Genomic DNA, 25,664 nt, shown 5'->3' with positions numbered 1-25,664 from the left:
TCTTCTTCTTGATAATATTTTTGACATACCGACGTTACTCTGATAGCTTTTTAGAGGGGTTTGACAGTAAAAATTTACAAACCCACGAAAAATCATTTTCACCGACACACTGGCTTTTTACTGATAATTAGTAATCACAATGACCGAGCCGTAAGAAATAGGTCCCCAATCATGGTCCACGAAAATGTTCTCCGGTTTATCCTAAGCTATTCAGGGTGTAAACTCTTAATTTTCACCTTTATTCCTACCCATGGTATAATGATTTTAGGACACCCTGTATATGTATATTTATTTACTCACCACAATTTTCTATCCATTTTTAACTCGTTCTTCACCACCATATTTTTCCGATGGAAATAAATGTAATATTATATTGGGAAATTTTCCTTTAGATTTTCCCAACTTATAATATTGACATATTATATTTCCTGTCATTATTAATTTATTTTAAATATCTAAACAGTAAACAGAATACCGATTCCACAGCACCAGTTTTTTATGCATTACATTACATAGTGGCGATTTGTTTTATTCCAATCTTACTTAGAGCCATCTACACCCGCATTACTATACCCCTTGTATAATAATAGTACAGTAGAGACCGCCTAGACCTACAGTGAGTTCTTTCGCACAAATTTCAGAAATATTAATAACCGATACAGACGATAGATGTCCACACCATCTTCGGTATCGTTTTACTGGTTAACAAAATTTACATGGGGCAGAGACAACATGGGGATTATACCGATTATATTACTATATTTACTTATACAATGCTTCTAGTATCCAGAGAAATCTGATTTATTTTTAAACGCAGTATGTTGCTTCCTTTAATTCAGCCATCTTTTAGTCAGATGCGCAATTAATCATTTTGCCACCAAATACTGATTTATCAATGAATTAGGAAAAGTATAGAATACAACTCAGGAACCATATTTGTCCTTTTTGGTAAATTTTACGACGAATATTTGCTGGAACGCATTAGTTTATGAGAAATCACTGATTGATTATTTTAAGTATGATAAAGGAATTTGAAGCCAATTGTACCAATAAGAAATAACTTTTATGCTATAGGCCCTCTATGAGATGTATAATGAATAAATTACACGTTTTTGCTTCTAAAAGAAGTCTGTGTTCTAAAACCTATCTTTTTTCTTTCGGACCGTCTCTTTTTATAGTTGATGCGAGGAAGCAACATCTGGGTTTCAGAATTGGTTATAAAGGCATCGAACTCATTAAAATAACTAAAAATTAAACAACATTTAAGTGAATTTATATAGTCCCGGTATAACGTAAGTCTTAATTTTTTTTTTATAGTTCTATTTCAACTTAACCTTTCATGTAGTATGCCACATGGTATAAGTTAATGTTATTTCAGATATTTCAGAAAAAAATGACTAAATACGAGCACGTTCAAGATATCTGGTTAACTAAAAAGATCTATGAAGATGCAGAAAATGCCCATTACGAAGGCTTGGCCAAAGTAAGTTTAATTTAATTACCTCCTAAATATCAAATCAGTGTCAATATGCTAATATTGTTTTATTAAATGGGTAGTTAACACGTCACGTTTTATAATATGTAATATAGGTACTAAGATGGAATATAATTATAATATTTATTTTTGGCATAGGCAGCCTTAACACCGTTAGCTGGAGAAGTAGCCAAAGCTCGTCAAAAGTTAATTGAAAGTAGGGACACTTTTACTGTGAGTACAGATTATCTTCTCATTTTGTTGTTTAAGAAAAAAATTATTAAAAATAAGTCACTGTATTTTACCAATTAGGCATTTTTATACAAAATTTTCAATAGATTTCAAGATTTGTGTAATTTTTAATAATTGTATAAAAAAGCTTTATCTTATAAGTTTTCAATAATATATTTTGTATTTAGACTGCTGTCGCATCAATCGACACTGGAGCCATAAAATTTATGGAAAAGAAGGTTGTAGAATTTGAAAAATGTAAGTAAATTAAAACCGTAAAAATATTAGCTTATATAAATAAAACTGATATTTTGCCAATAGTTTTTGGCCTTGTAGACCGAAATAAAGGCTAATGTTTACATTAAATGAATTATCAACTGTAAATAAATAAAAAAAACGGGAAACAAATATTTACCATCATCTAGTGTAAACGATAGGTATTTTGGTTAATCTTAAAAGTTGGAGGTCAGTAGATATAAATTTTTATTTTATTTATTTTTTTTTAGCAATGAATGATGTTTTAAGCCATTTGAAATCGTTAGACGACCGTATTTCTTCTATAGAACGACATATCCATCAATCAAAATCTATTCATGAAATAGACATAGCTGCAGCTCCTCAGCAAGAAGAAGAGGAAGATGATGGAGTAGATCTTTTTGCTTCCGATTCAGAAGAAGAAAGTGAAGCAGTTGCTAAAGTTAGAGAAGAAAGACTTGCTGCTTATGCCGCAAAAAAATCAAACAGTGAGATTAATATAACATTTCACTATATTTTGCTAATACGGAAATATTTTAGAACCGCAATTAATAGCAAAATCCAATGTAATCCTAGACATAAAACCTTGGGATGATGAAACGGATATGACAAAAATGGAAGAGCACGTACGAAAAATCAAATGTGACGGATTGTTGTGGGGCGCAGCCAAGTTGGTTCCTTTGGCTTATGGCATCCATAAATTGCAAATTTCTTGTGTAGTAGAAGATGAGAAGGTGTCAATTGATTGGTTAACAGAAAAATTACAAGAAATTGAAGATTATGTAAGAAATATTAATTTTTCAACAGAATTAGTAAATTTATATACTTACTTTTTCAGATTCAAAGTGTGGACATCGCAGCCTTCAACAAAATATAATAAATAAAGAGTGTCATGTTTCATATTAATTTTTATAAATTTTGTCTTTATTTTTTGTCAACTTTTACTATGAATATATATTTTGAATTTTTACCTTTCTTTGATTTCTTGTTACATTTCATTAAAGTTGTTTAAACTGCAAAATTAAAATGTAGAAAAATTAAAAACATCAAAAAACCTAAACATCAGAAATCCTAGAAATGGTATTACCAGAAAGATGCCTGTTTCCCCTGAATAACAATTATTTAGCTATTAAATAGATGCTATTATAGCACCAAAATAGTAGGCAATGACTCATTATCAACATGTAGATTCGTGCGAGGAATACAATTCCATGGGCGTATCATTTTAATGGGTTAAAAAAATTGTTTAATATGCAGGGTATCCCTCTTAAGAACCGACACAGAGCAGGTGCATGTAGGGGGGTCCAAAATATTGTAATTTAATCAAACTTACCTATATACAAGTTGCACCCCTGAGGAGTTATTAACCCCCAAAGTGGGGCCCTAAATTTCGAAAAAAATTAATATCTGCAATACCTTACCGCAGAAGAACTAAATTTGGTACATGATTTAGGTTTATTGCTGGTCTTCTTTGACTATGATTAAAGTTAATTCAAGGTGTTCATTGGGGATGACTCACCCCTAAAATTGTACCAAACTTTTTTTTCATTGACCGAATTAAAATTATTTTTCACAGCAGAATTTAATTTTAAATTTTTTTTTACTCTTGTTAAATTTTAAGTTGTAAGTACTCGAAAATCAGGCTTTTTTCGAAAAACAGAGTAGTAATTTGCAGAAAATTTAAAGATGAATCCGAAACTATCATAGTTGTTACCTTAAAGCAGTGGCGTACAATTTTATTTAGAAAAATATGCCACCGATACCCTGTATCTCTACCACTGGCGCATGTAAATTTTAAGAAAAGCCCTCAGATTTTGGACAATGTTTACATAAATACATGTGTCCAATTTCAATTTTTAAATTATTTAAAAAAATTAAAAAATATTTTTTGAAGTTTAACACCCTGCATCTTTTTAACCAAGCGTCCTAGATAAAAACTTTATAGGAAAGACCCCTTAATATTCACCAAAGAATACAAGGTTTCTTTTTTGGTCACAATTTGTGAATCGCTCTGTATATCCAACAGGAAGGTACTATTTAGCAATTCTGTAAAATAGAGGCAAACCATTTTTCAAATAGGAATATGGGATCTCATTTTAATTTTATCTGAATTTATATTTTATAATTTAGATAAATAAAACTTGGCATGTAATTAAGAAACATTTTATTTACAATTTAAAATAGAAATGTTAAATATAACTCAAGGTTAATTTTCCATTTAAAATTTATCGGAAAAAGTAAGAACAGCTATAAACAGATGACAATATAAAAGGAAAACTAACGTTAATATTGGGTAACAAAAAAGTATAAAAATTATAACAGGACTTACAATAGCGTATATAGTATGTATTTAAAGTTTACACTATATTCAATTTTTTTCTGACAAAATATTGGCTTTGCTTTGCTTTTCGCTGTTCTCTGCATACATTCCATTTTATACAGAACGATATAAAAATGCGTCACTATAACAATTTTTTAAAAAGCCACCCTGTATATTTAAATTATATTTAAGGTTAAAATTGTAAAAAATTTTGATTTAAAAAATCTTGTTTCTTATCTGGGCAATTTTTGTGAGGCTTTCTGTTGAAAATGTATCCATAATGTATGAATAATGTGCACACATACTTTTGACAAAGTAAACATCATAGAAAAAACAGTAAATACATACTGTATATCTAATATTATTAGGTAATCTTAAACTAAATAAATAGTTCTTTAAAAAATAGCTTTTTCTTAATGTACGAATCGGGAATGTCTCTACACAATGTAAGACGACAAACACAAACTGATAAAAATTTTAAACTTAATGTAAGTAACAAAAAATAACTCCTATGAACTGAGACTGCTTAACAATTCATTGAGCATAACAGAACCAAAAATCGTATTCTCGCAATTTACTGTCAACGTTGATGTTTCACCTTTATGAATAGTTACAAGAGTCAGATTCGACGAGGTCATGGTTTGACCTGAAAACCTATAAAAGACTCAAAGTAAGTATTGAAAATCAAATATATAAAGTATGGAAATCTCACCTAAAATATTCATTTTCAAAGTTGTCGCATGGCCCTAGATTTGTCGTTTCATTAATTCGTTCGATAATATTTGTGGGGCACTGGGGCAATGCAGTAACATGTTCATTCATGCCACGAAGTTTACCTTGTTTTTCCATAAACAAATTTGTAGGCATTTTAACAGGTCTAAGCAACTCGCCTATCTTTGGTTTTATACAAACATTAAAATTTCCTTAAATAAAGAAAAAACATTACATGAAGATAGTAGGGAAAATATTTTTATATTATTTACCTATGGAAGATACAATTTCAAAATTAGCTGGTTGTGTGGTGTCATTGAAATCGATACCCAAAGTGGCAGGAAGCGAGCAGTTCGGAGGAAGTTTTGGAATGCAAGCAAAATCGTGGACAGTCATTCCTACAGCCAAATTCTAGAAAAAACGAAAGATCAATCATTGCTTCTTAAACACACATACCCTTTTACCTTTCTTCCTAGACGAATGTCATTAATATCCTCATTTGTGTTATTAACAAAAATTATGTTAATATTTGCCATGCTGGGTGAATATAAATGAGGGCTACGAGTGAACCTGTATGTTGCTGATAATCCTCTGCCATTAATTCGGTTTAATAGTTCTACAGGCTTAGTATTCGTGAACACTGGCTGTACACTTTGCATTGTTAAGGGAGCTTCAATCGGAGTACTTGGAGTAAAGAAGCCACCCAAAGATGGAGTCATAACTGGAGCTTCGTTACTAGCATCACAAAAATCAAGTAGTAAATCCAAATTAGATTTTTTGTTCTCCACCACATTGTTTGTTGTATTTTCTTCTATAACTTTGGCTGGTTGGTGATTTGTTATCTTCTTAACAACTGTTTCATCATTATCTGAGCTCGATTCTTCATATGAAGATTCAGATTCCTCAGATGATGAATATTTTTTCCTACAAAGTAATTTTTTTAGGAAAGTAAAAAAAATACAAAGATCCTCATTTACTTTCCAGAATCTTCCTCTTCCTCCTCTACCTCAGAAGATCCTTCTTCACTAGATTCTTCTTCATCACTACCACTACTTCCTTCACTGGAAGATTCGTTACTAGAACTTTCAGAAGAACTGGTGTTGCCTCCAGAACTAGCTTCTGATTCCCACATGAACATTTCTTTACCCTTTTTGTCCTAAACATACACATAAAATAAGCTAGGATAGAAAGGAAAAAAACAGAAAATATATACCGATTTTTTATAAGATTTATTTTCTTCAGTAGCTGCAGACTCAACATTTCTGACATCTCCAGAAGGGGGATGTTCAGGAAAGGGTGGTAAAGGTTCATATCCATTAGCTCTCTGTTTAATGTAATGAGATAAGGACCCAAGTTGCAAATCTTCACTATCTGCAAAGCATCGATAACGATAAATAAATATTGCTTAATGAATCATTCACAAATATACACACCTCTAAAATGTGACTGAAGCAAAGGTGCAGGCTTGCTGGCTAAAAATATCCTCAAAGCTTGCGATTTTAATTTACCATCTTGGGCTGGTACGAACTGCTTAAGTAGTCTCGCTTTATCCCTAATATCATAATTTTGATCATAACGTGCCAAATTGAAAATGTACTGACATAATAAAGAAGTCTGTTCTGGGTTAGTTATATATAATTTAATGGCTAAATTCATCACTTGTAACTTCACAATGTCATTCTGAAATAATAAATAATATTACATATACAGGGCGTTTTAAAATTCCGCTCATTAAATAAATGGTGAAACTTTCACCCCATCCCCAAACAGTATGTTGAAAGTAAATAAACCCTAAAAAATTCATTATTTGTGATTCAAAAATATTTTACAAAAACCACTTTCAGATGCCCTCTTGGATAGTTATAATTTTTTTCCAGAGATGTTTATGCCACATGTTAACGAATTGTTTTATTACGTTATAAAGAAAAGTGAGTAGGTGGTTTACCTCATCTGAAAAAGTCTTAGCCATTTTTCTAAGTATGTCTGGAGCAATTTGCGGAACTTTCTGTGAATGTTCTCCAAGTAGCCATAAAATGGCAGCTCGTGCTTGGGCTACTGTTATGCTATCCAGCAGTCTTGCCATGTGAGTAATAATTTCTTTTGGATCAGCAGCTTGAGTTTGTAACAGTCTTTTAATGACAACTACACTTTCTGCAACTACAGCTTCTAAAAAGAAAAGAAATACATAGAAATAGTTATCATTACATATACTTGGTATTTTGAACATACCATCTCTATTAGACAATAAAGAAACCAAACCATTAAGGCACGAATCTGTGACATCAGAAATAGAACAGGCACATCGTCCAATAGCTTGTATCGTGGCTGCGACAAAATGTTTATCACTATTTGAAATATAAGTCTGCAATTCCCTCAATATAACAGAAACATTAGAATCTGTTGTTAAATTTGTAAGTATCTCCAACTTCAATAACTTTATATTTGTCGGATCTGAAGTTCTTACAAAGAAAGTCTTAAGGTAAGGTTCGAACATGCCCTTATTTTTAGCGCTTATTGAAGCAATTGCATTGAGTACGACACTCTGCACTTCAACGTGTGACCTTAGCAGTCTTACTAAAGCTTTGGCTGCTAGCGGATTTTCACTTTTTGGAGCAGCATGATGGTATAATTGGGCCACTGACATTACAACAGCTGCATTTCTAGATTGAAGAAGTGGACGAGTTGATCGTAAAAGCAAACGATGGTCTGGATCTAAACTAGTGGCTGGTTTTTCTGATGTGTCAGACCCGGAATCATAAAATTCCTTATCAGAATTCTCGTTGTCCTATTTCAAAAGCACAAAACTCAAATAATACTCAAAAAAAAAAGAAATACTTCACATAACTTTACTTTATTATAAAAATATATAACACTGACTGAATATACCTACTTGGAAATTTGGATCAGCAAAGTGGCTGCGAGCGTATCTGGTAAGCATGTTGACAATTGTCACTTGACCCCATTCATCTACATCTACTAACAAGGCACATAATTTTCTATACACTTGGTGGATTAAATCAACTCTCTCTGGACACACCTCAGTAAAAGCCATTACTGCAGATCCTATTACCAGTACAGTTTTGTCAGCTAGTAGTTTCTGTATTATTGTAACTAAATCAGATTTTAACTCGGGATCCAAACTGCATAAAAGATTTAAAAAAGTTACAATTTTCTTTTTAACGAAAAACAACGATCTACCTATATAATTTGGGTATTGCATGGGCTGCTGTTTTCCTCACATATGGTGACATATCAGAAGAAGCATCTCCTATAGCTAGCATCACAATTGGTGAAATCATTTTAACTCTTATACTAGATAACACTCTCAAAGCACCAGCTCTTATTAATTGATTTGGTTCCTAGAACAGCGAAGCTAAAGAAAAAACATTAAATTTTACAATACTCACTTTTAAAGCCCTCTGAAATGTTGATATGGACAACAGAGCAAGATCTTGCTGCTCCTCAGCATATCGTTCTAGATATACGTATACCAGTTTTTTTACCTCAATGTTCTTTGAAACAACATTTTTAACTACAGCTGGAAATAACATGGAAGCATCTCGACCTTTTGCAACCATCTATAAATAAAAGCAGTAAGAAGATGTTACACTGTAGACACTAGAAAACATTTACCCCAATTATGCGCTTCATTGCCTCCAGTTTGAGGCTATCTTTATTTGAATCCAACATTTCTTTAAGATCATCATGTCTAAAATATACAAAATACAATACAAATAACACAGAGATAGGATTAAATTAATTACTTTTTAAAATCTGTGTGAAAAAATCCTCCTGAAGCAGGGTCAACTGCATATTCAGTTTCAAAACTAGATCCCCGATCATTTGAATAAGAACTATTATTTGACATATTATGCGATGAAGATGATAACATTTCAAAAATATATTATTCAATTTATAAATTATTTCTATTTAATAAAATTCGGTAAATTTTCACATTGACAACTGACACGTCTCAGACATATCTACACATTTCTATCTAATGAAATGTCAAAAACTGCAGAATGCAGGCTTTTTTCATAACCATTTGTTTCAATGTACTGTTACAACCATTCCAAGTATGTTTCATTTCAAAACATATAATGACGTCATGAAAATGTATTCATTCATATATCGGACTAATTGAGATACAAAGTCAAGAAATGTCATTTTTTTTTTATAAAAAAAGTTACACAATATCAAGTTCAAATTATAGTCATCAAAAATCTAAATTTTATTTCAATTTATTATAACCAGTGCATTGCAAAAAATAGCCTACAGCCAACCTACGCCCACTGACCTCTATTAGAAAAATTGGAGCTCAGTGCCTCACCCTACCACTGGTACCACCACTACTGCATTCTGCATTTGTAGTTTGTGTTTGTAGGTTAGCTGAAGTGTCAAATTATAAATTGTACATTTTTAAAAATCTATCAAACGTCATGGCAGAGAAAACTGCAAAAGAAAAAACTATAGCATCTCAGTATGCAGAATTAAATCGTTTTGGTCAAAATGGAGAATATGAAAGAGCGCTGAAAGCTGCTAATAAAAGTAACATCTTTTGTAATAACCTAAAAAAAACATATGGATGATTTTTATTATTTTAGTTCTTGGAGTTGCCCCTAACGAGTTGCCTGCTTTCCAATGCAAGGTAGTATGTCTGATACAATTATCCAGATTTGAAGAAGCAATATCTCTTCTCAACAAGAATTCGCATTTTTTACAGTAAGCTGTCAAAATGTACGTTCAACAGTAATTTAATAGTATTTTATTTTAGAAGCCTAATTTTTGAAAAAGCCTATTGTTATTACCGGGCAAACAAACCTGAAGAAGCTTTGAGAACGATCAGACAAAGTGAGGAAGAAATAGATTTTCGAACTAAGGAACTCAAAGCACAAATTTTATATCGGTTAGAAAATTTTGACGAAGCTGCTAAAATTTATCATGAAATCATCAAAAATACCGATGATGATTATGAAGATGAAAGATATACTAATCTAAGTGCCGTAATGGTTTATTTGGAAGAAAATGTAAGTATCGTATTAATAATTTACGCACAGTTAAGTGTACTGGGTTAGGCTCAAGTACAATTGATACAGAATTTTTTGAAGAATGGGCTCTATTTGTTTTATGCTTGATGTTCTAGCTCTCTTAATCTGTTGCACATGCTGCATTATAATCTCTGACTGGCCAGCCCTGTATATAGATTTTATGTTTTAGGAAAGTAATATTGATAATCTAGGCGATAATACTTACGAGTTGTGCTATAACAAAGCGTGCTTGTTAATTGCCAATGGAAACTATACTGAAGCAGAAAAGAAACTGCGACAGTGCGAGAAGTTATGTAGGGAAGCACTGGAAGACGATGAAGCTACTGAAGAAGAAATAGATATTGAATTGGCTCTTATAAGGTAAATATATTAGTTAATATTGATTTTATTTTAACTTGCAATTAATTTACAGAATACAGTTAGGATTTGTTTATCAAAAACAGGGTAGAATTAAGGAAGCTCATCAGTTATACACAGCTAATCTGAAAACTAAACTGGATGACATAGCCTTAATGGCAGTAGCCAGTAACAATGTTGTTTGCATAAACAAAGATCAAAATCTGTTCGATTCGAAGAAAAAAATGAAAGTGGCTTTAAATGAAGCATTACTTTATAAACTACCTTCGAAGCAGAGAAAGTACATAGCACTGAATAATGCTATATTTAACTACTACATAAATCAAACTGATCAGTGTGAGAAAGTTTGTAATAATATAGAAGAAACTTGGCCTGAATTAAAAGTGCAGACTGTTATTATCAGGGCTTTAAATTTACTCAAATCGGGTAATACAAAGGAAGCTATTAAACTACTAAAAAAATGTAATGAGGAAAACGATACATTATATATTAATCTGTGTATCGCTCAGCTACATTTAATGCAGGTAGATGTATAATTTCAATTTGTATATTACACGGTACATACAATATATTTTTTTCAGGGTGAAAAATTAGAGGCTTGTAGAGTTTTAGAAGATCTTGGAGAAGACAGCTATAAACCAGGAATTGTTGGAGCTTTAACAACTTTATATCTAGGAAGTGGAGAGGAGGAAACTGCACTTAAAGTGTTTGAAAAAACGGTTGAATTTTATAAGAAGAATAAAGTATTCCTTGAAAAAAATATTATATATATTATTTTTTAATAATTGATTTTTTCAGCTGAAAGGTGTTGATTTGTCCAGCTTATGGAGACAAGCTGCCGAGTTTCATATTAAAAATGGTCATCCTCAAGTAGCCGCAAATAGTTTAGAAGAGTTGTTGAGAGCAAATAAAGACGACAAAAAAATTGCTGCTCAGCTAGTGCTTGCTTGCTCACAGGTAACAATACACTTTATTTTTGCTAAAATTAAAATAACGTAAATTAAATTAGAAACTCATTAATTATCGATTATCAAAAATATCGAAGTATATCTATTATTTATTTGTTTTTTCCTGCTCTGAATCATTGGTATAATATAGGTACAATTAACTTTGAAAATTATAAGTAAGTATTTGAATTTTAGTAATTTTTGCTTGTGCCTTGTTTTAAAAATTGCATATAAAGTATTGTTCCTTGGTTCTTTACAAACTTTCTCAGTTTTCCCACTGTCCTCTTTTGTAGGAAATAGTTAGCTATTTTTTAATTAGATCCTTAATTTGATTGAGATGACCTTTTTCCCTAGTGCATACTGCAAAAGTATATAATCAATATCTTCCTTTCCAACTAAGCTGTACCCCAGGTCTAGATAATAACGTTGAATATACCATGTATAAAGCTGCTTATACATATAACTAATTGCTTTGTTTGAAAAAAAAAAAATTTCGCTCCATTGACAAAATATTGTTCTAAATATTGGAAAAAAAATTCTCACCAAATTTAAGCTTTTAATTTTAATTGATTTTAAAATTTTCCCATTCATTTAAGGAGGGAGTAAACTACCTTAACACTTTTGAAAAATCAAAATATTTTTTTTTTTCGCTTAAAATGTACCTTAGTATCGTAAAAATCACGTAGCAAAGTTTTGTAAGTATCGCGAATTGGAGCATTTGTTTGCCACGTGATATTGAAGGTATATAATAAGATATAATACCATACAATCGTCATGATAAAAGATTAAAAGCACCTTGAATTGTTTCTTATTTTTTAGTACTTAAAATTTTAAACGCGTTTTTTTCGAAAGAACAAATTTTAAGCCGGTCGAACCGATATCTTGAACAATTTTTGTTCGATTGGCTTAAAATTTTAACTGAATATTTAAAACTACTTTCTCCTTGACAGTACTTAGGATTTTTTTTTTATAATGCATAGTTCAATTTTTAATAACGATTTTCGAGTGATATATTTAGTTTTTTTGAACTTTTTTCAAAAACACGCCATTTTCGCAAAAATCAATTTAAAAAAAAATCTACGTACCGTTGTAGCTAATACCATCTTAAACAAAATTTTCTTGGCTCATGATTGTATCTTTAAATTTGCGAGTTATTGGTTGGGTCACACAGCCATAAAAAAAAAAGATGCCCAGAGAAAAATACTGAGAAGCCGCCATTTTGATGTTTACAGCTCCGAAAAAGTTTAAAAACACTTCAATAGTTATATAATAAAGAACTTTTTACCAAATTTCGATATGTTGTTTAGTTTTTTTGAAAAAAGTTCCCGAAATTTTCTCCGTTTTTCAGCCTTTAGAGTGGTTTACCCCCTTAACACTTAAACTTACCTTTTTTTTTTAATTATCAATATCTCGGCTGCATTTCACGTCAATTTATTGTTTATAGGCGATTATTATAGGGGAATCGTTGTTCTTTGAAAGTGCTCATAGTAACTTCTATAAAAAAGGGTCCTCAGTAGCTAAGCTTAAATACAGAGTAGCGAAGTTTTCTTTCGAGAGCGACATAGCGGCGAAAAAACAAATTTGGTCAAAATGTACCATTTTTTGATTAATAGTTTTGAGTAAATTGTAACAAAGAGTAAAAAGTAATAAATAATTTTTAATTCCATGACAATAAATCTATAAAATTATATACTTTTTATTTAAGACGTTGACAAAATTAAGTTTTCCTGTTTATTTTTGTTTTTAAAACATTTTTTTACATAAAAATGATAATTATAATGAAATTCATTGAATCGGGAAAAATAAATTTTTATTGTTAGTTTTTATGTACTTGTAATTTTGCTGGAAATAACAGGCACTACTGTTATTGACTGAAATCATTTTTTTTTTAGTTTGATAAACAAAGAGCTTTGAGCCTTAGCAAGGGCCTACCGACAGTTAAAGAGTTATCAAAAGATGTTGATCTAGAAAACCTTCAAACGATTGTTTCTAATACCGTCAGTTACAAGAAAAGCCCTGCTGTTAAGCCTGAGTCATTACCGGGGTAAAGACTTTTAATGTTTTGTATACCTTTATAGTAATTTAAAACATTTTAGGACTCCTCGCGAAGATGCTGATAAGAAAACTAAAAAGCATAAGAAACGTAAAGGAAAACTACCCAAAAATTATGATGCTAGTGCTCAACCGGATCCGGAACGATGGCTTCCAAGATATGAACGGAGCGGTTATAGGAAAAAGCGTGACCGTAGGGTAAAAGAGGTCATCAAAGGGTCACAAGGAACTGCTTTTGGACAAGCAGAACAATAGTAAGTAAAGCTAACAAAATACGACGATCTCTTTTACGACGCTAATTTTTTTCAGTGATTTTTCGAAATATGTGGAAGAAGCAGCTGAGAGTTCTAGCTCTACTGTCGAACCCTCTCCGAGAGTTTTAAAGGGGCAGCAGCATTCCAAAAAGGCTCAGCAAAAACGAAAAAATAAGAGACGATAATTTTTGTTACTTGAGTTACTAATTTGTAATATTAATGAATTTAAAAATTGTATTTGATTTCTAATTTTTTTTGCAAATATATTTTGGAAAACGACAAAAAATTAAAGATGTGTTATTTCCTTCTCATACGTAAGCTACGGAATAATTTGGAAATTTGTTACATTTGATTCCTAATTATTTTTCTAAGAAAAAAACTTGTTTTATTTACAGAACTTATTTTCGAGTTTTTATATTTTAATCTAAAATAGGCTTACAGCAGTCGAAGAAATCGGCAGTAACTCTAAAACTACTCGTTTGATAGAAAAAATCGGGGGATTTTTTGCTGATATACAAATTCAAATACATTTTCGTCATCAAAAGTCCTAAAAAGTAATTGGTGTAGAGATTTTAAATTTTCTAAGGCTCCCAAACCAAAATCAAAATTTGATTTTTTTGGACCTTTAACAATCACATTGTATTTAAAAAAGAAAAAACGCAAGCTAATGAAACAAATTAGTTTTTGTCGATTTATCTAAATGTGAGGCAAACTTATGTAAAAAAATAATATATGGCTTGTTTTCCGAATAAAATGGAAGAAGCGTGTTTTCCCTGAAATTCAGTAAAAATCAAATATACTGCTTGAATTTCAAAACATTCAACGAATCTAAAAACTTAACCCTTAGTGGCAATGTCTTCCGATGTCTCCACCACCTGGTTCTCATAATTCTATGCAAATTCACTGAATTTTTACCTTTACTTAGTTAAGTCACTAACCTTAGTTCACGAGTCGACATAAAATGTTTTCAGAGATGTTTGGCAAATGTAATATTTTTCAAAAATAATACCCCGTATTTCGGAAACTAAACCATATAGACCAGAGATTCAAACAATTTTTTCGTAGAACGATTCCGAGAATTATTTTTACCATTAAGTTACAGCTGAAGGTCGAAGAAAGGATAATGGAAGGGAAGGAGCGTTAAAAATGTTTCATGATAAATCGGAGCAAGCTGCCTAAAAAATGTAGAGAATCACTGAATAGTAGTGTTTTTTCCCAATATTTTTTTTTTTGACCATCGTAAGTGCATTAATTTCGACAGGCCCGGATCTAAGGGTTACGGGGCCTTGGCAAGATCTTGTAAAATCAAACCAAAACGTCTGAAGATGCTGTATAAAAACAAAATAAACCACAAATCTCAAATCTAACTACTTATATCGGTAACCCGCTGATTGCGTGACCTTTTTTTCGAGCTTGAAGCCCCAGGCCCCACTATAGGTTAATACGGCCCTGAATTTCGATTTACAATATCGTCCAAAATTTATAAATGATTCTCTATCTAGGTATATCTATTAAAATAAACCTGTATAACTTTATGCCAGTAAAATTAAAAATAATTACGCAGAAAAATCAAATAAATATACCTACTCCATTTCTTTCGACAAATGCAAAGAAAGCGCTATATTTCATCCCTGATTCGCATAACACAAAAATAGGCCAACTAGAACATAAAGTGCGATTTAATCTAAATTCGGCCCTCAACTGTTTCGGGTAGGTTATAAATGCAGACGATTTTCGACCAAAATGATACGTCAATAAGAGAGCCTTCTCTAAATAAAAACAACCCCGCTACACTGCGTATTAAATTTATAAATATATAGGTCAGCAATTACCCCTGACTTAATCATTTATTCCTCTGATCAATAAAATTACCGAGGTAGGTATGCACGTGAAATCAAACCGGTCATATGATAAAAGTCTAACAATTTTCATTACAGCGGGCAAGGTTTATTCCACCAAACAAATATTGTCAGTATTTTTTAATTTTATGTTTGTACTTATCTAGCCAATATATTGTAGTAATCAATATCTTATTGTATACCTCGCGGCTAGATGATAAAGTAACAATAAAAATAAATTTAGTCACTCTACCAGGCACCTATACGTATTTTATTTTTAGAACGGCATAGTCAGACCAAAAATACAAATAACCCGCTATTAACGAAACTAAAATGCTTTTCCAAGCTGCTCATATGAAATAAACGACATTGAATGTGAAATTACGCTAACATAAAAATAAAATTCATTAATTTTTTTATGTATCTAAAACGCGAAATTAAAAAAATGGTAGGTAGGTGTATTCGTATTACAGTATTCATAATAACATTTTGAGATAATACTTCAGGTGTTTTACTTTATATAGAGCCAATTTAAAAATAATGAGTATTGAGTACGAGAAACGTAGGGACGTTAAGTAGCAATTAAAAATTGATGTAACGACCGAGTGAATGTGCCTCCCTCTATCGGGACGAGTTGGAGGTTATTTACAAATAGTAGTGTTGCTTCATCCATATGTCGTCATCAGCTGTTCGATCCCGTGCGCACGCATTTGGAGCTCGTGGACGTCAGCAACGATAAACGGAAAAGTATAGCGACGTAGCCGCGCAAGCTCAGCCAATGCAATCTTTGGCAGGCTCTGAGATCGTTGGGGATCGTTGAGACTCGGGAATCGTGGTCCTCATCGCAAACTAGTGACACTAACATGAAAGTGGGCTGGTGGTTCACTGGTTGAGTGTTCAGACGAGTGTATGTGTATGACATAACGAAGATACGGGACACCGTAACCGGCCTTTAGTCAGTGACGTACACTAATGGGGGAATTTAGTTTGAGTGGTAATGCGAACATCGGTTTAAGTGCAGTGGAGATATCCATAAATTCAGCGAAGAGCAATCAAAACACGTTATTCTACACCACACCTACGTCAACGACGACAAGTGGAAGCGGTGGCACAGGCTGCGAAAACATCCTCCAGGCCAAGAGTTATAGTTCAACAATGCAAGATGAGCTCACTGACAAGGCTGTCGCGGCTGTCAGTGTTAGTGGAGCCAACACAGACGAGTTATCAAGCAGTGCGGTTGGATCGACAGTCACATCATCCTCGTCCGACAAGAATACGGTGGCAACTGTCTCCAAAGACTGTGAGATATCGTCAAACTCCTCTGTAAACGATCTTACAGACAAACTAAACGAACAGGTGGCTCAAACGACGAAAACAGTACCTTCTCTTCCGCCTCTATTCCATCCAGCTGAGCCTAGCACCCCAGCTGGAGCACTCTGGTCCACAGCTATCGAAGACGGTTACGTACCTAACCTAGCTAGTGTGAACGGTGGCATGGGGTTTCAGAACTTTCCATCCCCTACACAACAACAGTTGTTTGGTAACAACCTGAATCAGAACCAAGTGAATCAGGGTCGAAGAGCTATTACTGCGAGTCACAATTTCCCCCATAACATGGGAAGGCAGCAATCAATGTCTAGTCATCCTCTTTACAAAAATTATAGTTCTTGGGCCAATCCCCCAGGCCAGAACTGGGCCCCGGGGAACTCCTCCGTCTGGAACCGTGGCCGGAGTGTTCCAAATCTAACTCCCTTGCAACAAATGGGAGTAAGTCTCGCGGGTCGTAAACCTAGTCCCACTTTCAACCAGCAGCAAGTCATCTCGCCTGTTAAATTCAGGAGGAGTACCTCCTACCCCGGAAAAGGCCCTTTTCCTCAGCCACCCACTTTCGAAATCACCAACATGGATGAAGCTAGAGAACTGCTTCCCTATCAGGTAATGTGTGGCACTTGACCTTTTGACCAAAGAGCACCGTTATGATTGTGACTGTGATGCCATTGCCAAATTCGCCCCATATGCTAGTTAGATATTTTTATTTTGAATTGTTTGTGCTGTTGTCATCTGCTTGCTGTGCTATCGCTGACGCTGATATGCTGATATATTTGTAATCCCGTATCTGTACCTGTCTCATCATCAACCATTTAGATCCACTTGATCCTCTATTTAGTATTGTCTCTATTGTAAATGTGATTTTTGTACAATAAACATTAACTCAACATTTTTGTTACGTTTTTTTTTATTTATTTTATTCATCTAGTAACATTATGAAATTTTGAACTCAATACTGACTAAATGCCTCTCGTCCATTATTACTTTTGTTTGTGCCTCGTTTTTTGTTTGCTTTTGATGTCATTAAAAACTCATATTGTACTGTACGGTATGAATAAAACCAAACTCGCATGGTAAACATGGATGAAAATAATAATTTAAAATTTAATACATCTACAATTACTTTTTTTTTCAGTAAAAGTTACATTCATCAGAAAAATTTTAATTTTCTAAATTGTGGCATGCTGAAAATTGTAGACATATGCTGTGGAATGCTACTCTAGATAATTAAAATTAAGACGTCTTCATTGAAACTGCAATTCGCAAATTAATTATACATCAGAACAGAAAACAATATAGTCATATGATAAATATTATAAATATTGACTCAGGAATTTTTATTCTCGAGGCTAATCTTATCAGGCGCACTCGGTTTTTGATATTAAAAATAAAGTTACTGGGTAAATATCTGGTATCAGGTGTACACTTATTACGTGTGAACATTATACGTTCTTTAGAATTCGGATTGCAGTATCTCGCGTACAGAAAATTTACATTGGATATATTCCCATGACAGATTTTTACCTTGAATTTCGTGATAAGACAAAAATATATCGAATATTTTTCGTTAGAGGAAATCTAACCGATGTTAAATAACTTCTAACCATAAATTTAACTGAATTATTGAAATAGTATCGTCCAGATCGGAGAATATAGGGTAGAATTAACGAGGTTTTGCTGTTCCCTTCATTCCTGCGCTTAACATGAGTTGTTTCAAGGGGCAAATACAACCTATAGAATCATAATATGTTGCTTGCTCTTCCGCATTAAGTTCCACTTCTGGGTTAAAATCTGTGGTTAGAATTGGAAATAGAAATATTGTTAGGTATTCCTATATGTCAATATCATCCTAAGAAATGGAAAATCAATCACTTTCGACAAACCTTAAAATAATTTTAATGGAATTCGATCATTTATGTTCTTTTTGGTTATTACTCAAAACACTAAAATATTGATGCTAAAGTATGGGTTCCGTGTTCTGTTATATAAATGCGGGAGAAAAACAATGAAAATTATCTTTAAAATAAGAATAAAATATTCGTTCTATTCACAAAGGCCAAAGAAGGCACAAAAGCTAATGTCATGGTGTGAGAATATGTAGGTTATTTATTCTATAGATTATACTATCTGGTTTTATTATTTTTTGAACCCCTTACATTATAAAAATAATAATAGCGTACTTCTGGAATGAACATCATATTTCCTTTGTGGGGTAGGTAAAAATTATAATTAACAATAAAAAATATTTCATTATTTAGCTGCTCTCAGACTCTATTATTTATCGATTATAAACAACAATGTCAGTAATTAGCTAATTGTTCATCTTTTAAAATTTTACGTCTGTATAATAAGGATAAAATTTGAGATACCGGATACCCAGATTTTTAATAAATAATTTCCAAGAGATTTTCCGAAAGAGCGCTTATAAAATTATTACCAATTGGATCATATTAGTTGGCCCAACAAGTATATCTAGAAGGCCATTGAAGAAAATATACATATCTGGATTGCGAGCCTAAAAAGATTTAGAGGGGTGCCCTCGTTCTTAATAGGCCACACTGTAAAACTTACTACAATTCAAAACTGTAAGCTATAATAGGCGTAATGCGCTTCAACTTCAAAGAAAGAGAGGTTCCATATTACCACCCTTTCCTCTAACAAGCAATTTCCAACAATTCTGACTATCTCCAGCATCGTTCCACGTGGGAAAAATGTATTTATAGTTGGGTGTGCGTTAAATGGGCGTTTATCAAGCAAGTAATCCTTATAAGAACCATTTGAATATGTAAATTGGACTGAAAAAAAAATCAATGACCTTATAAAGCCATGGTTATTTGGACACCTTCTTAATAAAATCGATACGAGGACGATATAAACAAATAATTTGTCATTTAAAGCAAAATTCACATTAAAGTTTTCATATGTGCTATGTTTATAGTCGCTAGACTGTCAGGTGAGGTACGCATCGTTCTGAAAATAGAATATGGCCCTGAGTTCACATAGGATAAGCTATATATAAATAAGCAGAGATCTGGTATTCCATTTCCCAGTAGCGTCGTGCTATGCTGTGGTCATTACTTGCTTTCCTCCGAACGGGGATGAAAATAATCATTTTAATACAAAAATTACAGTACATATTAGAGAAAAGCAAGTGACAGATATCTGTAAATTTTAGAAATTCCAAAATATGAACGTCTTTTATTGACATACAGGATGATTTTTATTAGAGAAAAAACAATAAAAAAGACAATTTTTGCACATACATTGAGGAAGACGATTTTTTATATAAAATTTTTTATCCATCGAAAAAAAAAGAGAAAATTAAACGTTTGCTCATTTTACTCAAAAACTGTGTAGTATAGTAATTTATACGCGTTGCAATTAATGGGCCAATTCGTTAATCAAATTTAAGGCCGCCAACTTTCACCAACTAAGTCACTAAAAATATCAAATTGGCCTATAAATTAGAACCACTCTCATGATCGAAGATAGAAACATTATCAAATTTGATATGTACTAATATAACTTGATTAATTTATAGGATCAAAAAATGGTAAAGCAAAATAGGCGTAAAAACGTGTTGCACAGGTGAAATATGTAAAATGTAAATGTAAAATTTTCTAGGGATTTTTCAAAACCGATTTTTCAATGAAGAATGCGTGGATTCTAAGAATGTCATCGAAATACATATTGAACAAAAACACTTAAATATATGCAGTAAATAATATTAAACTTGCCATTTTTTTTGTTCCAAGATATAATTCTGAGAGGCAAAAAATATATTTATATAAAACGTGGTAATTTACTTAGAAGACTAGGTCACTTCAATATTTGTACTTTATTTTGAATCGCCCTGTATATCACATTTAAATAAAGTACAATGTTATAGATTGCAAAAAATTGCCATCAAATAATAAAGAAATTATTAAGAAAATGTCGCGTTGCTGTATTAAAGAATAGAGTCTTTTATAATAAAGTATACTGTGACTATTCTAAAACAATACTGTAAAAATGTATGTCAATAAAATGTTCATACTAAAACAAGGGTTTAGAACAGGGAAAAACATGTTTTCTTTGTTTCTGCCAAAAATTTTTATAGTGTGCCACGATATGAGAAATAATAAATAAAATCCAACATTTTGTTAAAAAGTTACAACACAAATTAATTTTGTTTTGTAAAAGTATTTAAACGTTTGAATATTAAATATTTCGCCACAATATAATTTGGCTGATGCCCCGTTAATTAACAAATTAAAACATAGGTACTTTTTACTTTTCAATTATTTGTTCAATTAACAAAAACAATTAAACTGCACGAAAGCTTTAATAAAAAGTTTAACTACTGATAAATTAAGTGCAATAATATGGAAAAGATTTTAGTGACCTACGAATCAGCTCAAAGAGCTTACATTAATCTATTACTGACATTTATTTGGGACCATTTAACTACGAACTTTCAGCATCCAACAGTTTTACGGAATATGAGATAATTTATTTCAAATTTATATTTCATTTAAAATAAATTATCAATTATTTAAAAAGATGCTTCTGGAACATGATTTTTAATTCTTTCAATTTACCGTCAAACTCTTAAAGACGAACGGCACTGTTCAATAAATAGTTTTCTAGAATTTTTAAAGGTGCAGAAATCATTGTCTATTCATAAAAAAATCTAATAAAAATATTTCAACTTCTGCCCGTCACTATGTATAGGATGAGGCAACTATAGCAACTATACTAAGACAACTTTGCTTAGCCTACTTTGTTTTAAGTCCTGCTGTTCGAATTACGTGATACTTTCAATTAGTAATATATCTTTCAAATTAAAATAGAATCAATTTTTACCAATGCGTTATCTTCTTTCGATTGCATCCATCTCTGAACTTAATTTGTATCAGTTAATGCCTACCACTTAGAATATAATTTGATCTACTTAGACCTTTATTAAGGCATGGGGCTTCTTTTCCGTACAGCTTTCTTTCGTTTAATACTTTTTCGATTCAATTTGTACATTTTTTAATGGAATCGACAATATCGTAAGGACTCACAGTGATTCATCTCTTAGTACCTAGACTGAACAATTGTATAATTTTTAGACAATAATTTTTGGGGTTAGCTATAATTTTTATCAAGGAAATTTTAAAAAATCAAAGAAACATCATTACTCATACCCGTCAAGTAAAATATGAAAAAAAATACCTTTTTGAAGTAACTGAAAACGGAAATATTGTCATATATAGGTTATTATGAGAGATACAGTTTTGATTTCTTGAACAATCCAGTTGGCAATATTTCGAAAACTCAATAAAAAACATCCTGCACCTTAAATATTTTTATGGAAATTGTATTCTTTTTCACAGCATCAATAAATTAATAAATATGTTGAGCGAAAACATTAAAAAACGAATATGGCGGAAATATGCCTTAAATCATTTGCAATGCGCCAAACCTAAAACTCTTCACGCGGATGTATTTATAAATAGCCACTTTAGATTGCTTAATTTTGTATTAAACTGAATAAACAAATAAATGTGGATCATTACCGTTCCCCATCGGTGCATTTTCCACTTCAGAAATGAAAAAAAAAGTTAGAAACCGAACCCAAAGTGAAGAGAGGGGTGTTGAAATTTGTAAGTAAAAATAAGTGAAACCTCTGTCTCAAACAACGTAATAATAATTGTAGTGGTTATATAATCGTTTAAATACTTTCTTATTGTTAAATATTTATAAACTTCCTATGAATACATTACATCTAACGTTTATACAGGGTCCGCCATAAGTTTTATATCATAATTTTTTTTATCGAATAGAGCACGTGTTTAAAACTGGATACGACAAATTGAAACTTCAACAATTTATTCCGCAACTTATTTCAGTTTAATGTTTTATTAAATTAATAGACACATAATATAAAAGCTAAATTTATTATCATTGGATGGCTATTAAAACAGACCAGAAGTTCCCAAAATTGACCAATAAAAGATTAGAACCAGGGCTACCGTGTCCAATTTATTTAAGCTAGGAAATTTGCCATGTACTAATAAAACTTGGCCAATTTATTCACAAATTTATTGTGTCAAAACCAAGAAAAAGGAAATAGGAAAAGTGAGTGAGATTTGTTTATAATCCTCACGACTAAAAATGCCTTAAAAATGAAAATTAAATAATTACTAGAAGGCTTTTTTGAAATTTAAAGAAGTAACGCAAAATTTGTATATACTTTTTTTTACTAATTACTAATTGACAGTCAAACTTTTCAAATCTAATAAAGCTGACGTGACATTCATTGATTATAATTTTATACAGTTAAGCATGCAACTATGTAAACCTTTACTTTCTTTTAAACAATTCAAATCACGACCGACGTACCCGCCCGATGATACAATTTTCCTGTAGTTTGAAAGTATTTTGCAATGTCATTTATTTAAGTTATATGTATCTGTGTCGTAATCCTCTTACGCATCTTGTATGCTAACGTCAAAGGTGGGATAAGTAAAAAATCTATTTTCGTGGTGTTGCTGCTAATATTACCTCCACGCTAAGGCCCAGACCTAAGGTCGTCATACTTGGCCCAAAGTCTCACTCATTAACGTTATTGTTCGCTGGCATTGCAGTGTTCCACTAGGACTAAACTGAGTAACTTTCCAATGAGTTTGTGAAGTTGTGCACAAAACTCTAGATGCCGCCAAGGTGGGGAAATTTCCACGTATTTAGGGGGTTTCCCCTATTCGTCCTGGAAAATCTTTACCCCTGTCGATTTTTTAATTTTTTTTACTGTAAAAGCGTCTACAATTTAGTTTTCTTAAATCTGTATAAAAATTTCGTTTCAAAAGATACAATATTTTTAAAACAATTAATTCAATCACTTCTAAAAAAATTAATAGTAAAAAAAGTTTTTGTATAGCTGTACCCTGCCTGATCATGGTGTAGAGGAAAAAAAAAAAAAAATAATAATNATATTTCTATTTAACAATGAGAAAATGTAAACATAAGACGAATAAGTTGGTACACGTGAATATAATATTCTACGTATACTACCATACCAGAAATAATGCCATACCATTGAACAGTGCTCCCTAACGTTCTTGGATAATTAAAAATGAGGTAATAATAATAATAATAATATCTTTACTTCTCATTCTAACTACGAGAATTAGCAATAATTGAATTTTTAATTTTTAAGAATAGGTACTTACTAAACGATGGGCACCCTGTATAAGTATTCAGATGTGATATCAAAATCTGTAGAAAATAACGTTAAAATATCAGAACAATATTTCTTGTATCAAAAATTCTGCGTAAAAGACATTAAATGGGAAAGCATATATTATTAATTGAAAAATATATATAAATTTGATATACCGAGATCGACATTATCAAGCTGCATCTTCATTTTAGATTTAAATTCAGTTTTTGGAGAGAAAAATAGGTTACAACTTTTAGGAGGTCCTAAAGACAAAATCGCGATAAAGAAAATTCGACGATTTATGAGATTGGATGCAAGGCATGTGATCAGGGGTATGTAGGTCAGACAAAGAGATCAATATTAACCAGATTCATAGAGAATGGAAGAGTATTTTACTCCCTTGGAAGATGACATAACAAGAAAATCTTGTGTACTGCACATTTAATTTCATTCTGCGCTACAAAGTTACAAAAAAACATTTCTTGAAATAATTGTTTTAAAATTACTACGCCACTGTCTTCGACGTCCTTCAGAACGCACTAAATTGCATTAGAAAATATCGCGCAAAAAAATTCATGCAAGAATAACTCCCCAATTTTGTACAAATAAAATCGACAACGTGCTCAAATCAGTGGCGTACATGGAAAAGTCTGTAGCTAATACGTTTTAGTGGAAATTTAAAAATCACCCCGCCTATCCAAAAATTTTGAGGGAGGATTTTTTTAAGTCGTCATTCGGCCCAGGATAACGTAATTAAAATACGTTAATGTACTACGTCACAAATGAATAAAACATTGTTTCTATAAACATGAGCTCGGGAACGTTTAGTTTTCGAGAAATTTGGCATGTAGCATGAAGTTTTCATTGCCCACAAACGTATATGCATGACACAGGTTTCTTATTGCATCGTTTTCGAGATAAATGATAAAATGTTAGACGATGAATAGGTAATTATTGCTGAAAGCTTGAAATTCGTTATCTTCGAAATAAAAATAGTATTATTCAAGTAATTACTTTATCTACGAACAAATTATAAATCATTCACGTGATTTACCTCAATTGCTTTATGCAACTTGAAATAAATCTCACGTTTTATTAATTTTGAACCCCCGCATATCGTAAACGAATGATTCCGGTCACATGGTTTATAGGAGCTTATTTTGTTAATTCGTGTCGTAGAATCCGTCACACAAATTTGGCCATTTTACTTAAACCCCCTGTATGTAGATACGCAAATAAATCATACATTTAAGATAAGCTTATTACAACCTTATTATAAACTAAAATAAAATGCTTTGCACTTAAATAAAATGAAAAATACTAACACGCAAATAAATGTATCTTTGATTCAAGAATTTGTGTGTGTATGCTGTAGTCTTCCAAAAAGTACGGTAGGCCACTGGAAAAATATGTTTTTGTATAAATAAGCAATTTGGGCAGATCACAAATTAAGGATTATACAGAAAGTCAAAAAGGATTTAAGAATATTTTCTTATGTAAATATTTGCCCATGAAACTTTTGTTTTTTATATACAGTATACAGGGTGTTAAATGTTCACATTGTTATTAGTTATTTAACAGGTAACACCGAAAGTGGCCACAATTTTAGAAATTTAAATGAGACTTAGATTTTTTTCTTATTTCAGTTAAAAATTACATTAT

At 31.8% G+C, this 25,664-nt stretch overlaps 4 protein-coding genes across 4 annotated transcripts in view; 3 read left to right on the top strand and 1 right to left on the bottom strand.

Moving 5' to 3' along the window:
• The first annotated feature begins 1,140 nt into the window (after positions 1-1,140).
• Positions 1,141-2,905, top strand: LOC108916478 (probable elongation factor 1-delta). Its single transcript, XM_018722744.2, has 7 exons — positions 1,141-1,292; positions 1,379-1,483; positions 1,634-1,708; positions 1,894-1,963; positions 2,212-2,448; positions 2,501-2,742; positions 2,799-2,905. Exons 2-7 carry the CDS (start codon positions 1,394-1,396, stop codon positions 2,835-2,837), a joined length of 753 nt encoding a protein of 250 aa, XP_018578260.1. The 5' UTR covers positions 1,141-1,292; positions 1,379-1,393; the 3' UTR covers positions 2,838-2,905.
• Positions 2,906-4,192: 1,287 nt separating this feature from the next.
• Positions 4,193-8,973, bottom strand: LOC108917011 (AP-3 complex subunit beta-2). Its single transcript, XM_018723424.1, has 14 exons — positions 8,756-8,973; positions 8,625-8,700; positions 8,399-8,569; positions 8,190-8,350; positions 7,882-8,131; positions 7,221-7,776; positions 6,937-7,157; positions 6,425-6,671; positions 6,205-6,362; positions 5,969-6,147; positions 5,456-5,915; positions 5,264-5,402; positions 4,993-5,203; positions 4,193-4,934 (listed from the first exon to the last, which is right to left on the bottom strand). Exons 1-14 carry the CDS (start codon positions 8,881-8,883, stop codon positions 4,790-4,792), a joined length of 3,102 nt encoding a protein of 1,033 aa, XP_018578940.1. The 5' UTR covers positions 8,884-8,973; the 3' UTR covers positions 4,193-4,789.
• Positions 8,974-9,351: 378 nt separating this feature from the next.
• LOC108916322 (signal recognition particle subunit SRP72) lies at positions 9,352-13,886 on the top strand. Its single transcript, XM_018722543.1, has 10 exons — positions 9,352-9,539; positions 9,596-9,713; positions 9,766-10,018; positions 10,209-10,399; positions 10,452-10,920; positions 10,978-11,139; positions 11,195-11,353; positions 13,236-13,387; positions 13,440-13,649; positions 13,705-13,886. The coding sequence occupies exons 1-10, from the start codon at positions 9,431-9,433 to the stop codon at positions 13,832-13,834; spliced, it is 1,953 nt and encodes a 650-aa protein (XP_018578059.1). The 5' UTR covers positions 9,352-9,430; the 3' UTR covers positions 13,835-13,886.
• Positions 13,887-16,459: 2,573 nt separating this feature from the next.
• The window catches only part of LOC108916931 (cytoplasmic polyadenylation element-binding protein 2), a 49,835-nt gene continuing 40,630 nt past the window's right edge, over positions 16,460-25,664 (top strand). Inside the window, exon 1 of the mRNA XM_018723269.2 lies at positions 16,460-17,422. Within this exon, the coding sequence (XP_018578785.1) occupies positions 16,460-17,422 (963 nt within the window). The remainder of the gene's footprint in view (positions 17,423-25,664) is intronic.

The sequence above is a fragment of the Anoplophora glabripennis genome, unplaced genomic scaffold, assembly GCF_000390285.2.
Source record: "Anoplophora glabripennis isolate ALB-LARVAE unplaced genomic scaffold, Agla_2.0 scaffold2, whole genome shotgun sequence".
Classification (NCBI taxonomy): Eukaryota; Metazoa; Arthropoda; class Insecta; order Coleoptera; family Cerambycidae; genus Anoplophora; species Anoplophora glabripennis.
The sequence above is the reverse complement of the archived record's forward strand: the minus strand, read 5'-3'. Positions and strand labels throughout refer to the sequence as shown.